Genomic DNA, 19,769 nt, shown 5'->3' with positions numbered 1-19,769 from the left:
CACACCCAAAAACACGCGAGGAAGTGGAAACATGGGACGATCTGGAGAAAGCTCAGAGAGGGGTGTGACAAATTGAAGAACACTGGAGGGAGTCCGATTAATAAGGTAAACAGCCGTAAGAACTGCATCAGCCCAATAGGATTGAGGCACATTCATGCCGATAGAAATAACACAGGCCAACTCTAGAATATGACGATTTTTTCTTTCTGATCGACCGTTCTGCTGGGGAGTCTTAACATTGGACATTTGATGCTCAATACTAGACTCTAAACAAAGTTTCAAGACCTCACTATAGGTATACTCAGTACCATGATCAGAACGGAAGGTCTTGATGGTACGACTAAATTGGGTTTGAACCATATCAAGAAATTGCTTAAAGATCTCATAAACCTCATTCGTGTGTTTCATAAGATAAACCAAAGTGGTACGACTGTAGTCATCAATGAACAAGACAAAATAGAGAAAACCGAGAGTGGATGTGACGGGAGAAGTACCCCACACATCAGAATGAATTAAGTCAAACATAGCAGGTGTAGTTGGATGCATACTAATAAGATAAGAAGAATGCACATGTTTAGCTAATTGACAAGTTTCACAAGAAAAATCAAGCAAATTGTTATTATTAAATAAATTAGGGAACATGTATTTCAAATATCCAAAAGAAATATGGTCGAAACGTAAATGCCAATGCATTACAATAGCCTTATTAGACTGACTACTAATACTACTAAGCTGAAGAGCAGAATGGGTGCTAGGGGAACTGGGAACATCCAGGAGATACAATCCATTCACTTCACGTCTAGTACCAATTGTCATCTTCGACTCCAGATCCTGAAAAACACAATGAGAGGAATAAAATGTTCCACTGCAGTTCAAATTTTTGGTAAGACTACTAATGGATACAAGGTTAGTAGTAAGTTGAGGAACATGTAGTGTGTTGGTTAGGGATAAAGAGGATGTAACAGGTAAAAGACCTTGACCAGCTATGGAAGACAAAGAACCATCAGCCAAGCGAACCTTACGATGACCAGAGCAAACACTATAGGTTTTAAATAGGGAGGACCTACCAGTCATGTTATCTGAGGCACCAGAATTAATGATCCATGGTGAGGAAGTGGTGGAAGCACTGTGTGCAGATGCAAAGGTACCTGAGTGAGCGAAGGTAGAGACCGGCTGAGATGAAGTCTCTATCTGATTGAAGAATTTTCTGAACTTGTCAGATACCGAATCTGATGGGGAGGTAGTAGCTGAAAGAGGTGCTAAATCAGTCGTCTGCTGAGAAACTACATGAGCTGAAGATTGTTGAGACTGTTGACGATGTTGATTAGGACAACCATGAAGTGCATAACAACGAGCCTTCACATGACCCAACTTTCCACAATGATCACACTCATGTTGCTGACGGGTAGGCAAAGACCCGTTGGGGGGCTGTGGAGAAGGTTGGCGAGCAAGCATCGTAGAATGATCTCCCGAAGAAATGGGTAGGACAGCTGCGCGACGACTCTCATCAACCAAGACATAGGAATACGCAGTCTGTAGGGACGAAAAAGGATCCATACCCAATAAATGAACTCTCGCATACTCAAACTCATCCTAGAGACCAGCCAGAAACTGAAAAACCCGATTCTTATCTAGGATGGACGCATACAATGTCTCATCAAGAGGGTCCTTCCAGGCAAAGGACGATGAATAGAAGGTCAACTCCTCCCACCGAGCACGTAGCTGTGATATATAGGTGGTAACTGAAGAATCACCTTGCGAAAGATGAGAAATCTCACGTTCTAAGTTAAAAATCCGAACGTTATTTTGACGTTGCGAGTAAATGCTTTTAGCAGAATCCCATATCTGTTTTGTTGTAGACGAGAACATAAAACTAGCTGCAATATGTGGTTGCATAGATGTAACCAACCATGATCGGACCATAAAATCATTAGCAAACCAATGGGAGTAAGAAGCGTCGGTCTGTGCAGGTTGTTTCTCTACTCCTGTGAGATAACTGATCTTTCCCTTTCCACCAATGAACATTTCAACTGATCGTGCCCAAAGGAGATAATTAGGACCATCTAATTTCACGGTAGTAATTTGAATGCTTGGAAAATCGGTTAAGTGAAAAGGAAGGCACTCGATCCAATACTAGTGATCGAGGAAGAGGATATTTCAGAGGCCATCAACGAATCCAAATACTTAGATTGGAATAGAATTTAAGCAAGATAAGGGCACAACTCCCTAGGATAAAGCGACTGCAGCACCCTAAAGGGGACAATACACGATAAAAAAAAAAATTTCCGTGAGAGCTGATTAAACACTACTGTGTTACCCATGCAGTCATTCGTGCAAGCGCAGAAACTCAAGGAATAAAACTACTGCTAGAACAACCTCAAGCAGCATTCTGTTGTAACCACAGGCTTCCGTAGGTATGCAAAACAACTGTCGCCACCTGCTGTAACCTAAAAAAAAACTTATAACAGCAGTCTGTTGTGTTGCACAAGGCAGGAAAGTTGATTTCAAGGCTTATAGCAAGAATTTGTTGTGTCGCACAGGACAGGGGAGTCTCTAGTTGGTGTCGTAAGCTGAAAAAACGATCACCTGTTGTGATCGCAGGGCTCAAACAGCCACCTACTGACGTCGTACAGAGTTGAAACTACTATTTTGGGTGTCGTAAGACTTGAACAAGCCCATCGTGGGTATCGTTGGTCCTAACCAGCATCACTGCTGTGAATACAGCATCACTGCTATGAATACAGTCTGATCGCAAGCTCCTAACAGGTCTTAACTCTCTATCGCATGATGCGATTAGGGTGTTTTTCGACAGATAACCCCCGTAGGGGTGATACGAATTGAAAAACAGAAGGTGTAGAGTGTTGTTTAAGAGAGAGTAGTTCGATGAAGTTGATAGTAGGAGTGGAAGGTCGATGGAGGTAGAGAGGGAGGCTCTGATACCAAGTTCGTGTTTAGAGAGAAGAAGATTAAGGGAAAAAATTAATCTATTGATTAGCCCTAATTAGACTATATAATGATTACATAATATAAGTAAAGTGAAAAGACCAAAAAGGACATAGCCTCAAAACAGACTTATTTAACAGAAAGATATTGCTCTTTTCGAGGAGCCTGCATGCCATTAGCAATGACACTCCATGTCACCAACCAAAACCCTAACGTGCATCCCCATGATTAAGTGATACAATCTTGAAGTGTGAGGTATTTCCCACAAAGTTATAACACGTATAACTCAACAATTTCAAACAATGATAACATCTATTGCAGCGGAAGCATAAATAAATACGGTACATAAACAAAAGCAACAGTCCTCTCCCACAACTCCCTTTATTTATATATAACAGAAAGAAATAATGGCACCTACTGCCAAGAATATACTAACCTGCTCTTTCAACATAAACTGGCATACTATCTATTGACACTAACACATAAATGATTGCTAATGATCATTGGGTAGCTAGCTATGTTTATACCCATCGAGAGTGCGTGCGAACCTCAAATAACTCTAGTCTTGTACAGATACTACATTTACACCTTGTTCTTTAATAAAGGTATAAGAGAATTTCCTAAATATCGAGAGTGGTGTTGATCTCCAAAGCATCCCATACTACTAGGGAGATCAAACATCTCAATCTATATCCTAGAGTAGCATGTCGGTCCAGAAAGTTATTACCAACTATTCTTTATAGGTACTCTCTAACTGTTTGATAGATCACTAAAATATATATAGGTATAATTATTCTTTTTGTTTTCAAAACATTAAAACTTTTTTTTCTTTGAAATATGAAACTATTCTTTTTTTTTTCAAAAAACTAACGTCACAACATTTTTTTCACTAAAATGTTAAATACTATATCGTCACAACATCCACCTCGCAATCACACTAGGAAAAGAAATAGCACCTCACGATCACGCGAGCTATATCTAGGAAAATTGATGTAGGGTAAAACACACAAATCTGGAGTTTACGTTAAAAATCAGGTTCTAGGGTGAAATCCCAAGAACTAGGAGTAACCAAGTAATTAAGAATCTCTATGTTGAGCAAAACAAACTAGAAACTTCAATCTAGGTCTAAGATTAATGGAAATCAATCGCAAACACTAAAATTAAGAACCAATATCGGATTTTTATGCTCAAAATAAATAAAAAAACAAAGAAAGGGAAGAAGTCTCTTCTTTTTCTTTTATTAATCAATCTTAAAAAAAAACTAACTTCCTGAATTTGTTTATTGGAGCTCCTTACATAGATAACTCCTTAACAACTTACCTTCTAAAATACTAAACAATAACTTTCTAATCTATTTATAATATATTACTAACCTTCAAATTTTATTTGAACTCAATTTAGACATCTAAAAGGACTTATAATCAAAACCTAAAGAATAAAAACGAATTTTAAATAAAAAAACAAATTAGAAACTAACTAGGAAAAGAAATTTTTTAAAATTGAAATAGAAACTAACTAGGACTACATAAGCAACTTAAAAAATAGAAACTCAATAAAAGAAAGAGCCCTAAGATAAGTTGGACTAAGTCTTGAGGGCCGATCAAAGCTTGGGTCGACTTGACTCGAATAATGCTACTGATTTCTTTCTTTAATGCATCTTAACTCGATGATAGGAATTGAGATAAGTATCGACAAGCCTATCTACATCATCCTCCCCAGGTTGGAAAGAATTCGCCCTCAAATTCATAGCAGCATCATCGGAAGGATTATCACCAAAGTATGGAGATAGGTGCTTGACATTAAATATCAAAAATGCATAAAGTAGCGGGTAGTTTGAGTTGGTAGGCATTAGAATTGATCTTCTCTAGCACTTTGAAAGGCCCAATCTTCGTAAAAGCAAGCTTTCCTTCCAAAGGTATCTTGTCTTTAGTTAGGACAACCCAAACAAGATCACTAACATCAAAGTCAATCAAACGCCTTAAGTATCTACATCGAATTAGTATTGCTAAGTATTCTCCAAAAGCTTTTCCCAAGTGCAAGCATGAATGTCCGATGATGTATCTCCCACGTGTATAAAACTCCTCTTTGCAAGCAAGTTCTCGTTATCAAGAGGACGAATGGATGCAACATCTTTCTTTGGGTAGAGGACCATCTTCTTGCCATTCCACATCAAGGAATACATGTTTTTCTTGTCGTCATGATGCACATCTCTGTCATACTACCACAGCCTACCCAAAAGTAAGTGACATGCATCCATAGGGATCACATCACACCAAACCTGGTCTTTGAAGGTACTCATGATGCACCAAACACTACTTGTCTAATTGAGCCTTGTTATTCTTTTGGAGCCAATGAAGTGTGTATGGAGAAGGATGTGGTTTTGTAGGAAGCTTCAATTTATCAACCACCAGTTGATTTAAGACATTCTCACAGCTTCCAAAGTCAATCAAGATGTGACATACATTTCCTCCAATGCTAGCAGTAGTTTGGAAGATTGTGTCTTAAGCACTTCTCATCATTGAGCCCTCGGGGTGTGAAACATGTCCTTTTAACAACTGAAAGTGGCTGTCCATCTTCATCATGATAATCATCTTGGTCTATAGACTCAATTTCCTACGCTTCCTCATGGTCTTCAACTGGAGGATCATCAATACCATCATTAGAACTCAGTAAGGCAGCAGTAATCTTCTTCTTTTTTGGACAATTTACAACCTTGTGTCCAAACTCCAGACATCACTTCCCACTAAAAGGAACACTCTTCTCCTTGTTGGTTCCTAAAGTAACAACCTTTGGTGTAGGGGCTTTAGTGTTGTGACCTTGGGATTTGGAATAAGAGGAGATCCAAGGAGTTTCACTATTAGAAAATTGCAACTTAATCAACTGCGCCCGCTGAAAGGCTTCTGTACCATTTGCTGGCATGTATTGTAATAACAGGATTTGAATATTCTACCTTAAACCACCAATGAAGCGAGATGTTAGTTGTTCCTTTGTTTCTATAAGAGTGTTCCGAACGCGCAATTTAGTGTACTCCAAATAATAAGCAGTCACTGACAAAGACCCTTGTCTTAAAGCTTGAAACTTGTTGTACATCTGCCTTGAGTAATTAAAAGACACATAAAGTTTTCACCATCAATTTCTTCAATTTTTCCCACGTATGTATAGGAGTCTTGTCGTTGTATTTCCTAGAATCTTTCAGTTGCTTGAACCACGCGGTAGCATTATCATGAAAGCGAGTCATTGCATAACCAACATGCTTATCACCCGGTATGCCCTTCAATTCAAAATTTTCCTCAGTCGTAGTCATCCAATCAAGACATAACTCGGGTTCCATAATCCCATGAAAGGTAGGCACCTCAAGTTTGAAAGCATTTTCCCACTTCTTGTTTTCACGATACGGAAGGTCATTGTAGTGGCGCTGAAAATTTTGCCTTTGTGTGGCATTGCCATACTCTAGAAAAACATTGAACTCCTCATGGTGAGTGTTACTCATATGGTAGATTTGGGTAGTGGGATGATAATCGTTGGCTGGTTTTGGTGAATAAGCCGGATCATATGGGAATTAGTGATGGTTTTGGGGCAGATTTTGGTGTTTTGGAGAAGTATAATGTTGGGGAAGCCCTCTGTGAACAATTTGGTCTGAAAGTGGTGGAATAAAGGAGTTTTGTTGAGGAGGAACGGTTGGGGGTGAGGAATTTTGATTTTGGAGAAGATTTTAGATAGCAAAGACAACTTAGGGATGGGAAGAGATACCTTCCTCAGCAAATTGAGGAAGAGATTATAAAACATCTTCTTTAACTTGGCGAACCCTCTATAGTGGCTATTCTAAGTCGACCTTGACTATGGATTGAATTTCACGCTGAAGTGATTTGAGTCTCTCATCAAGAGCTTGTTTCTTCCTTTGAAGTTCCTCTAACTCTATATCATGTTTCGCTAACTCTATATCATACTTGGCTTGAATTTGCTTTAAATCCACCTCCAATCTCTTGTCAATTGATTGATTAACAATATCAAACCGAGCAGTAACTTCCTCAAGTAAGCTACATACTTCTCCACACTTAATATGTTCTTATGCGTCTCCCTTCAAAAGATCGTGACTCCTTGTACCCATCAACATGATGAAGAACAAAAGAGTATGGCTCTAATACCAATTGATGTAGTGTAGAACACACAAATATGGAGTTTATGTTAAAAATCAAGTTCTAGGATGAAATCTCAAGAATTAGGAGTAACCGAGTGACGAAGAATCTCTATGTCGAGCAAAACAAACTAGAAACTTCAATCTAGGTTTGAGATTGATGGAAATCAATCACAAACACTAAAATTAAGAACCAATATCGGGTACTTATGCTCAAAATAAATAAATAAAACAAAGAAAGGGAAGAAGTCTCTTCTTTTTCTTTTATTAATCAATTTTCAAAAAATCTAACTCCCTGAATTTGTTTATTGGAGCTCCTTATATAGATAACAACTTAGAAACCTTCTACAATACTAAAAAGTAACTTCCTAATCTATCTATAATATATTACTAACCTTCTAATCTTATTAGAAATCAATTTAACATCTAAAGGACTTCTAATTATAACCTAAAGAATATAAACAAATTAGAAACTAATTGGGAAAAGAAACTTCTAAAATTGAAATAGAAACTAAGACTACTTAAGCAATTTAAAAAATAAAAACTCAATAAAAGAAAGAGTCCTAAGAGAAGTTGGACTAGGTCTTGTGGACCAGTCAAAGCTTCGGTCAAGTTGACTCCGTCAATGCTGTTGATTTCTTTCTTCGATGCATCTTAACTCCATCATAAGCATTGAGACAAATGTCAACAAGGCTATCTACGTAAAAAATAAAGCACACCTCGCGATCACGTGAGCTAAATCTAGGAATGTAAAGCATACCTTGCGATCACGCGAGTTAATCTAATGTATCTGGGCATTCATACACCATACACACCAACAAGTACAATAACAAACAACCAGGATATCTTTTGAAAAATCATTTTTCCACCAATCCAAACCTTGAAATTCTTTTACAAAATTAATAAAACCCTTCTTGACATCACAATAAAATTTCTTTCAAAAATCTTTTTTTTAAGAGAACTTTTAAAGGACACCTTTTAAAATTAAAACTTTTTGTTGCATGTTGAAGTCAACAATAAAATCTCTTATAACCTAAATACAACATCGATAGGTCTAAATTCTAAACTAACATGCATGAATTTTTGCTAAAATACTTGCATTAAACATAAATTTTGAAATAAGCATTACTTTGAAACAAAAACAATTTTTTTAAACCAAATCTACAACTACAATTAAGAAATTGGAAGTTCTCTTAAGATACAATTCTCAGCTTTTGAACTTGGCGTCCTAAATCTTTTATCAACCAATCCATCTTTTTATTCTCTTTCACATTCTAACGCGATCAACACTTAAATTAAAAGTCAAGAGACAAACAACTTTAAGAGCCGACTTCTCTTAATAGGCTTATAAAAATGAATATGAATTACCTCTTTATATTCATAAATATTCTTCTAAAGTATCATTTTGGATCAACTAACTTAAATCATCATATCAAACTCATGCAAAACTATGTTTCTCGACAGTTTTAAACCTACAAACAATACTTGATTGACTCACAAACTAACCTATCACATCTTTGATTAGTAATCAACAAATTCATAAAATTTATTCGTCAAGATATGTAATAAATTTTTCAGCGTATTACAATTCCTCCCACCCCTAATAAAAATTTCGTCCTCGAAATTTAAGACTGCATTTTATTCCTCAATAGTCTTCACAATCAATATCTAGACTTATTTCTACATATCTAACTCTAGTTCCATTCATGATGTCTCCCCAAAACTTTTTCCCATTAGAACTTTACAATCAAAGACCTTATTAATCAATACAAATCACGCATCAAACATCTTAATCACCAAAACTCATATGCAAGGATCTGCATTAATTCTTCTTCATGTATCTTTTTTTTAACTACAAAGTCTTTTAATCTTAACAACAGTCTTACACTCACTTACATCTTCTATTTTCTGCAGAATCCTCAATAAATCTCCATGAAACTTGATTTTTCTCAATTAGAATTCCCAATTTGATACAAGTCTTTTATACAATGTTACTCAACAAAAATGCCTTAGTTATCTTCTAAACCAATAAACTAGACTTCTCCAAGGCGAAAAGCTCAATATCAAAAATTTCAAATTTATGAATCATTGTATCTAAAACCTTAGCTTTCCTTCTTTTATTGAATCTATACATTTCTTTGATAAGCGAAATGATCTTATTGAAAGGGATGACAAGATGATCTCTAAGAGAAATTGGAACACAAATTAATTTCTACCCTTCAAATTGCTTACACCATTAATATAGTAAACTTAAGATGCTAATAATGATACCCAAACAAAGTTATTGACTCCTTGAATGATATGCCCATTGCTTTCTTTCCATAAGCCCCCACAGATGACAAATGGGATTGAGAGACAGAAGATTCCTCTTCATATTTGACCTTAATAACACTCCTCCACAAACCATTCATTCCATTCCCATAGCGCCATATCCATTTTCCCAATAAGACTCTAATGATAATTTTCTAACTCTTCCAATTGACCAGATGGAACTTCTAATTATCGACTTTAAAATTCCAAAGAAAATTTCTCACCAAAGCTTCTAATTGAGATTCCACATTCTTCTAGACGAAAACAACGAAAGAAAATAAATCAGAATGCTCGATAGAGTGTTCCTAATCAACGTAAATTTCCCACTTTAAAGAGGTATCTGACTTTCCAAGACCTTAGTCCTTTCATTACTCTCCCACTTACTGGATCTCAAATTCTTAACAAAGTTACCGTAGGTACAAAGATACGATCTATCTCATATCCAGTCACTAAGAAAATCTCTCTTCTTGGAACTGTCCAATTTACTAAAGTAAGACTACTCTCTACTAGAATATTGATCATCTTAAGCAAGACTTTTTCTATAAAAATACTATATCCCTTCCTTTCTATTTACAATTAATCTCAACAACAATTAATATTCCCCAATTCATTATCATCACAATTTACCTGAATAATTTATCTTCACCATACTTGGGAAATCAAATATCCTTATCACTAAAACGTCAAAATTATTAAAACCACAATATACTCAACTTAACCACCTCAATCTTTCTTATAACACATTAATATACTTTATCATCATTTTTATCTTCAGTCTGATCCTTTGAAATTTATCACTCCCAAATCATGTGACAATACTCTCCATAATTATCACACTAGTAACTTAAATGTTTATAAATTACCACAACCTTACTATCATATCTAAAATAATAAATCAATATCCTTTACTATTACGAATCTATACCAAAATAAATTCCAATATTTCTTAGATACCAAACCAAATTTTGCTTGTTCCCTACACAAGCCATACGGCCATTATTCGAGGAGAACTCATCTTCGCAGTTACGATACCATGTTGACTTCATTGTAGGGTTTCTTGGGAGAGGGAAGAGGAAAAGGAAAAGGAAAGAAGAGAGAGGAGAGGAGAGGAGAGTAGAAAAGATGAAAAGAGGAAAACAAATCAGATATCATGTCTCATATCCTCATCCCTTTTATAATAGAACTTTTGGAAATTGCAAACTACTCCTAATAAAGGAAACAACAAATTAACCCAAAATGCATAATAAATTAGCTATCTAGTTCCTATTATTACAACAACACTAATTCTAAGTATGTTTTGTTTACCACTTTTTCGAATTCTCCAATTTTAGTTATCTCCAATACCATATGTTCTTAGGAAAGTTGGTAAGGAGTTGTTTCATTTAATTTCTTCTCCTACTTTACTATCTTTATCATTGGTCTAATCCCTTTTGGTTAGTAACAAATTTATACCAAAAATTCCTGCTTGGAGCATCTACTTTGTCTCTTTTGGTTGAGTCGCACTCTCATATCAAACTCAAATGTCATATATCATTACACATGCGACTCTGGGCCAAATTTTTGCATATACCATCAATACGCAAAAAAAAGTCATTATGTGTATATTCAATCGCACATAGTCCCAACGATCAGTATTCTGATCCTTCGGCAATAACTTAATTTTTTTTCTTCCAAAAACTTTTATAAATACCTAATGCGGAACACAAATCAAGTCAACGGTAAAAGGATCCAATAGAAAATTTGTAATTATTTAGGTTTTCACTTATTTGGGTCTAGATATATTTTTTTATTGTTTGGAATTATTTTAGATTAGTTATTTATTTAGTTTTCTATTTTAGGGCTTTAATTTTAGGTTTTTGGGACTTATTTACGTGTTTATTGGCCCATGATCTTCATATAATATTTAGGGGCAATTTAGTAACTTTAGTTTATCTTTTATTTAAGTTTATTAGGGTTTGAAAATTTAGGAGAGAGAAAGTTACGAAAATTACGTTATTTATTTGGTGTTTTAGTTTGATTAGAACTCTTAAATTTATTTTCTTTATATAGATTGTGTTAGGATTTTTTTAATAATAAACGAAGAATGATGAACAAAAACAAAGCTTGAGCTTGATCTTCCCAACGATGGGTGTGGTGTGACGATATTTTGGAGTGAGTCCAATATATTCTTTTCTTCTAATCTTTATTTTTCTTTTCTATACTTTTGTTTTTCTTGATTTTCTTTTCGTTCCTTATTTTTTATTCTTGATTCTTGAAATCTCATTCTTAATTCTTGATTCTTGATCCTTGAAACCCCTTTCTTGATGCTTGATTCTTAATTCTTGAAACCTACAAATCTTTAACCATTTTCATTAGGATTGTGGTCATACATACTATCTGTGTTTTCATTTTACCTATTGAGTTTACCCAATCCTAAACCAAATTCACTAAACCTCCCATATTTTCTTATCTCCTCTCATTGTCCTGCATCATATTTGATATCAAAGCTAAACCTAAAATAGATAGAGATGGTATTAGAAGTCAAAACCAGATTTGTTTTACCTTCTAGAAGGTCATTCAGGGTATTGTGTAGTGATGAATACGAGGAAAACATGATTTCCACAAGTTTTTCTTAGAAGATTTTGCAGAATGTTGAAAATAAGACTTATTGCGGTTATCATGATTACGGCTATGTCGTTCAGTTCTAACAGAGAAATTTTATCCATGGTGTTGAGTGCAGTGGTTCCTCTAAAAGATTGTCATATTGTGTTGGGTCAAGTTTGGACCTCACACATACAAGCTACGTTTGATGTAGAGAGAAATATTTAACGCATTACATTAGACAAACAATACTTACTCAAGGTATGTCCATGGAAATCAACTCCTACGGTACCATCAGTCCAATAGCAGATTGAAGAAAAGACAGATCAGACATCAACTTCAAAAGAGGGTGTGCCTATAGCTCTAGAATCAATGTAGGAACAAAATTATGAAGTGGAAAATACATCAAAAGAACTTAAGGAAGATCTTTTGGAGACAACATATATTATTTTTGTTCATTATGCAATTGTTCCATCACTACCTCAAACCGACTTAATCATCTTAAATGCTTCAATGAAGACTTTGCAAAGATAGAATATCACAATTTAAAGTTAATGGGTCAACACAACATCAAGATACAAGGACGAATCTTCGCCAAAAGGGATGAACCACAAATTTTCATAATCCTTCTCAAGCACTTTAAAACTAGAAGACGACTTTTCTCCAACCAGAGGAGAATAATACGGAATACAAATCAAGTCAACGATCAAGGGTTACCTAAGGAAATTTTGTAATTATTTAGGTTTTCACTTATTTGGGTCTAGATTTTTCATTTTATCATTTGGGATTATTTTAGATTAGTTATGTATTTAGTTTTCTGTTTTCGGGCTCTAATTTTATGTTTTCTGGGCTTATTTTCGTGTTTTATTGGCCCATGGTCTCAGTATAATATTTCAAGTTCTAAATCTTCTCTTCAATTTCTACATTCTAACCTTTTCTAGTTATTCTAATTTCTAACATTTGAGATTCAAGGATTCAAGCTCAAGATTTTTAAAGATTCAGGAATTTTGCAACATTCAATAGTCAAGAACCTTGATTGACATCATCATCAAAAAAAAAAGGCTTGCTTGACGAGTTGAATCACTTCATGTAATTTTTTTCTTAGATCGTTGAATCATTAAATTTATAAGAAAATCATCACATCTTCCTCTTCGGCCAATTCTTCTCTAAGGTCTAAATCTAATGATCTTGGTTGGTAATACGACCACCTTAGTCTAAACGAGAAAGCTCAATTTATTTGTGAACAACACAACTACAAAAGGTAGGGTGGCATTGCACGTCACAAACACCACCTTGAGCATATGTAGGAATCAAATGCTCGAGAATGCCCAAATGTAACTCTTAAAATCTGAAGAGAAATCACACAAAGCATATTGCCAACTACTCTAGAAAAAATTTATTTTCAATATATATATATATATATAGCATTGTTCATGAAAAGCATTGTTTAGCTTCCTCTTTGTTTCTTAAGACAATTTCACACTCCTTTTCAAAGGCATACATACATAAGCAACAATAACCAATATAACCTACAATTTTAACTTGCCTATAATCTTGTTTCAACATTCAATTCCATCTAGAGTCATATTTTCCATTGATGCATGTCTTCAATCATGTCTATCTACCTGAAATCTTGTTCCAAAAATCGACTAATTTATGGACTATATTTTTCTTTTTTTGATAAGTAAAATTTATTGAAGACGAGGACAAGTAGTCCACAGAAATATATATATATATTTTTTAAGGAGTATAATGTCCATAGTTCAAAATGTCGTATTGCATCGACCGGTATCAGCCGACACCAATACGAAACATTGTATGTATCAGTATGTATTGGAATGTATCAGTCAAGATAGTATCGGTTTTTTCCTTGACCAAAACATGGCCTTGAGATGAGATTTTAAACTTTGATGATGTCTTCGACTGTTTCAACATACTGCAGTGATAAAACAGGCAGCCAACAGGTAGCTTAATGCTTCACATAGAAAAGCAAAAAAGGAATTAAGAAAAATAATGGGAAATACATACTTATGCTTGCTCTATGAAGGGAGGACTAAAAAATAATAGTGGTTCGGTCAAACCTGGGTTGTGTTGCGAACATAACACGCTGCATTCAAGTTGAGAGGAGGGCTCATTGGTTGATAAGGCATTTTTACTCGAAGGCTCCACAGCTATGCTTTCAAATTCACTAGGAGCAGAAATTTGGGTGACAAATCCATGTTCACCAATGGCTTGAAAAGTATCATAGAGGCTATCCCACATTCCACGTTTAATAGATGTTACCTGTGAAATTTAAATCCAAAAACTTTATCAATGTAGCAAAAAGTATGTCGAACGCCAATATAAAATTTTGATACATTTGCAAGGCGCAACGCAGGATGCATTTTAAAATTTCATTTTACCCGTCTCTTATATTTGCGTAACATGTATGTATATTCTTCACTTACAGGACAACATATTACACACCCAAAAACTAGTATATTTCAAGGTCTAACATGATTATATTGTATTCAGTCTTGTTTCTTTAAAGATACATGTATTGCTTATCAATAACATGTAAACATAATGGAACATTGGAAGGTGGTAGACAAATATTGGGAACTTAATTGTATCTCTAGGACACATTAGGAAGCCCTCATAAATATGTTAGAAAATATTGTACCTCTGCAATCATAATCCCTCTAAATATTCTGAAAATCGAACAGGACAGAAATATTTACTTTAGATCATAAAAATTTTGTTTCTATTCATAAATAAAAATAGAAAACTACTTCTAAGTGTTTAAAATGAAATTTATAGTTAAATATTACACATTTTTTTCATTGATATGTATGAAATTTACTTAGAAACGTTCTGAAATTAACATAGGAATCTTGAATCATTGCATTTAATGTATGTATAGTGTTGTTAACATCTTCTTATTTGATTAAATGAATATTAGAAGTTACAAAAAAAATTTAATGGTTAATTTAATATTGAAACATTGCATTTGATGTGTTTGGGTATGTTTTGTGAAACATTCCAGAATGTTCTGCAACATTTAAATTTCAGTGAAAGATTTTTGTTCTACCGATATGTTTTATGAAATATTCTGAAACATTGCCAAATTGAAATTTTCGCAATGTTCCATTGTGGTATGTCAAAAACTGGGATGTGCAGCTGAAACATTCTGAAATAGAGTGAAACTTTGAACCATGTTTGCACCTGTTAGGTATGTAAAACGTTAAATGAATGTACTAGCATGGTTACAAAAAGTGACAAACGTATGTATTTAATGCACTCAGTTTTGTAAATTTTTATATTTTCAATCAAAATTTATCTTTAGCTATCTGTTTATCACAAAAGTAACTTCTAATATATAGCTAAACTAGAATCTCTTGCCATCACTCCAGCTTGTGGAGGAACACCTATGATCCTTCTTCGACATTCTTTATACTTTTCTTTTTCTTCCTCAATTTCCATGGAGGATCTTGATCCTTTACTCAGTCCATCACGTGAACTGCTGCAATGTATTTAGGCTTTTAAGCTCCTCATATGTTTATTGATTTCTGGTCTCCTTTCGTGTTCCATTTTGGTTGATACTGTTTATTTATTAGTTGACATGACACAGTCTGATGAAGTGACTTATTACTCTGATTTATTGCTGCATTAGATGTAACAGTTTGATTCAGTGATCTGTGTACATATTAATTTATCATCCTCATATCTTGATGGTCAATCTTCTAAATATAGCTTATGCATTGAAATGTGATATGCTAGCTCATGGTGAGAGCAAGAAAAGGCAGGAAAGCGACAAAAGACAAGCTCAACTTACGGCAACATTCAGTAATCCAATACATGGGAATAAAGAAAAAAGTGATTTTATTTTCTCTCTTTTTCTCCCTTTCATAATTTTCTTTATTTGCCGAAACTGCTCTTGTCCCCTTTCTGCTGTATGATAGAAATGGAGCATCCTGTCAAAAACCTATAAAGTAAAACAAAGAATGTGTATGAGAAATAGCATCATATGTTTGAGAGAGCAAAAACTAATAATAATAATAATAACAAATAAAAATAAAAAGCTAATTAAATCATCTTTAAAACAAAATTAAAATTGTCAAAAGAAAAAGATCTAGTAAGAATTATTATGAAAAATAGAAATGCAACTGTTGTGTTTCAGGGTAGACCACTCTGTCGAAACACACATTAACTACAGAAATAACAACAGCAACAATGATAGTCAAGTCTCAGATAAATATGTACTTAATGACTACTACTTTTATAATCGGAGAAAAATATGTATGAAGAATAGAGATCATCCTCACAATCCGAAACTTTTAGGCCATATAAGACAAGGGCGTTGGCTCCGTGTTGGCTCCCTAACGTTGGCTGCCGAATGGGACCCATATATCCATGTATGTATGTATATATCCAGTTGACAAATATTATTCTGTATGGGTTAGAGGATACGGAATGGGCTGATTTTTTTTAAGGATGTTATCAACCCCATAGAGGTCATCCTCACAAAAAATCAGCTCATTCTAAAACTTCTAATCCTATCAAAAGTGGTTTACAAATTGAAGAATTATGGACCATCAATTTTAACCGCTAAATTGTAAATCACTTTTGATGGGGTTAGAAGTTCCGGAATGGGCTGATTTTTTGTGATGATGATCTCCTTACCATAGAGATCATCCTCACTTGATCCCGACCCAAATTATAAATATAATTTATGTACTTGCATCACATATTATCGGATAGTCCCTATTGGATCACAAAATTGTTTGTCTAAAACAGCTCAAAAAAATATCAAGAAAGATCCATATCGAATCCCAAGTCCTCAATTGATGAGGTCAGATGTAGTCTCTAACCATGTTTGAGTTCCATTTTGGTGAGTCTTGAGCGAATCAATTCACTAAGAAGATTTAACCTCGACATCGACATAGTTGTGGATGTTGAAGATCCAACACTTCATCTAGAGATCCGCATCATTGAAGAAGTCGAGGGATGGAGCTAACTTTAACATGAAGAAAACATTGGGTTCAATAAACCAAGAACAAAAATAAACATAAGGGGGGGGAGGGGATGTCCCATGCTCTTAGGAAGGAGTTTTCACATTGAAATTGATTAATTTGTTAGGTATGGGAATTAAGTTGGTTCACTAAGGTGGTTCGAAAGTTGTCATTAGGTACATAGGTGGGCACAGAAAAATTTTATTTGCATAAGATGTTTTTGTATTTATGTGGTAGTTGAGGGTTGAGAAGAAATCCCCCTAAGTTCAATTTCACAAGTAGAGAGAAATACAATGAGTCTATAAATATTTTCAGAAGTACTTATCTTCTTGAAAGAGTTATGAGAGTGAATGCAGTATTGCTCTAATTTAGGTTGAGCGGATCCATGATGGTCAAGTTGATATCCAATTAGGTAAGTCTAGTTTGGTACTCCTCTTGCGTGGAAACATTCCGCACTTTATCCTTCTCTTATCCTTTTTCTTCTACATTATATAATTAATCATTGTCACCAAAACCTCATTTTCTTTTAAAAGTCTCATTCAAAAAAAGTTTTGTACCTCTAACCATTAAAACAATAAAAAAACACTCAACTTTTTCAACAATAAAAAATGTTTTTTTTTAACATGTTTAAACGTGTTTTTATGTTTTTAATATGTTTAAACATGTTTTTATGTTTTAAATTGTACTTGTTTCATAAAAATAATAAAAACCTTTTTGTAGGCCTGTGATCTTTAAAAGATTAGGATTAAAGTGAAAAGGAGGAAACTAGAGAAGAGAATGAGTAGGTTTGACCCCCAATAGGGTTCAACCTTTCTTTTGTATGAAAAACATGTGACTAGTCATGAGGGCTTAAGTATTGGGCCCACACAACCTTACATTAATGAGAAATAAGACATGGGTCGTGTGGCTTAAGTATTGGGCCTACATGACATTAAATAAGAACTCTCCCCCTCAAGCTGGAACATACAAATCTGACATTAAACAAGTGTTTTTCTAACTTTATATAGGGCGTAGATATCTTCTTAGCCACACCATATCGAGAATAAAGTGGTCATCAACCTCAATGTGCTAGGTTCTCTCGTGAAATACTGGATTACTAGCATATAACTAGCAGCCTAGCTATCACGATACATAGACATAAGAATAGGAACTTCAATCCCCATCTCCTTTAGAAGACTCTGAACCCAAAACATCTTACATGAAGTATGTGTCATCGCCTTGTATTATGCTTCAGCACTAGAACGAGTTACAACTTGTCGTTTCTTACTACGCCAAGTCACCATATTACCTCCCACGAAGGTACAATAACCAAAAGTAGATTTACGATCAGTCTAATTCCCCGCCCAATCAGCATCTAAGAAACCTGAAATGGATATAAGAGGTGAAGGTCTATATAATAATCTTTTGCCTGGTGATCCATTTAGATACCTCAGTATCTTAAACACAGCATCCCAATGAGTCTATCGCAGATCATGCAAAAACTAGTTAACTACTCCCACAACAAAGGTAATATTTGGGCGAGTGAAAGTCAAATAGATTAGTTTGCCAACTAACATACGGTAACACCCTGCATCTGGATAAATTTCCCCTTGTTCAGCATCAAGCTTAATAGTAGGATCCATAAGAGTATCAGTTGGTTTAGAACTCAAAGTACCAATCTCAGATAGCAAATCCAGAACATACTTCCTTTGAGCGTAACTAATACCTTCTTTGGAGCAAGCTACTTCAATACCCAAGCAGTAGCGAAGACCCAAGACTTTAGTGTGAAACTGTCTGGCTAGATTAGTCTTCAAATCTAAGATACCACTAGGATAACTTCTAGTGATGACTGATGAGGATATCATCCACATAAACTATCAACACAATAATTCCACCAGAAAAGTGACTCACAAACACTAAATGATCAGTAATAGACCTAGAAAATCCATAGACGAGAACAACTAAGCTAAAATTACCAAGCTCTAAGTGATTGTTTCAACCCACAGATTGCCTTCCCTAGGCGACACACTAGTCCAATGTTATTAGAGGAAATATATCCAGGTGGTTGCTCCATATATACCTCCTCTTGCAAGTCTCCATGCAGAAAGACATTTTAATATCCAACTGATACAAGGGCCTAGAATAAACACTACATCAGAAATAAGAACTAACAGTTTTTAGAGTTCAGGCGAGCCACTAGAGAGAAAGTTTGAATATAATTAACCCCTTAAGTCTGTGTGTAACCTTTGGCTACAAGGAGAGCCTTCAACCTCTCAACAAATCCATCAGAAAGATACTTGATTTTATACACCCATCTACACCCAACAACTTGCTTCCCAAGTGGAAGGGGAGATAGATCCCAAGTATAATTATAAAGTGCTACAATCTCCTCGTCCATAGTTGGTTTCCACCCAGAGGAGAATAATACCTGCGTATAGGGTGTAGGAACGGAAATAGCAAATAAAAAATGCAAACTGGAAAAATGAAGGTGACAGCCTATGAAGAGACAAAAATTAGTATAAGATCTAGTACATTTCCTTAAAATAATAGGAAGATCACAAGAGGTAGAAGTAATTGTTGGTGGATGTGGAGGAACCTCAAGTGAAGCTGATTATGGATCTAAGGTTAGCAGAAAAGATGAAAATGCTCATAAATGAGTCCGTTGATATACTTGAAGAGGCATCGTGGAAGGATACTTGGAAGAAGAACTAGAAGCACATGAGAGGAAGAAACTATAGGATACAACTCCCCCAGACGAGAAAACACAAGATCCAAATCAAACAAGGTACCAATAGAAGAAAAATAAGGTGTAGACTAAAAGAATGCTGCAT

The 19,769-nt window shown here is 34.9% G+C and overlaps 1 protein-coding gene across 2 annotated transcripts in view; it reads right to left on the bottom strand.

Moving 5' to 3' along the window:
* The window catches only part of NOV (Histidine kinase-, DNA gyrase B-, and HSP90-like ATPase family protein), a 107,680-nt gene that overhangs the window by 34,716 nt on the left and 53,195 nt on the right, over window positions 1-19,769 (bottom strand). For both annotated transcript variants that reach the window (XM_086427552.1, XM_086427553.1), the window contains 2 exons: window positions 15,783-15,932; window positions 14,050-14,251 (listed from right to left, as the gene is read on the bottom strand). In XM_086427552.1, coding sequence (XP_086283678.1) covers window positions 14,050-14,251; window positions 15,783-15,932 — 352 coding nt within the window. The remainder of the gene's footprint in view (window positions 1-14,049; window positions 14,252-15,782; window positions 15,933-19,769) is intronic.

This window comes from Akebia trifoliata, chromosome 16, assembly GCF_017979445.1.
Source record: "Akebia trifoliata isolate Shusen 1 chromosome 16, ASM1797944v1, whole genome shotgun sequence".
Taxonomy (NCBI): Eukaryota; Viridiplantae; Streptophyta; class Magnoliopsida; order Ranunculales; family Lardizabalaceae; genus Akebia; species Akebia trifoliata.
The sequence above is the reverse complement of the archived record's forward strand: the minus strand, read 5'-3'. Positions and strand labels throughout refer to the sequence as shown.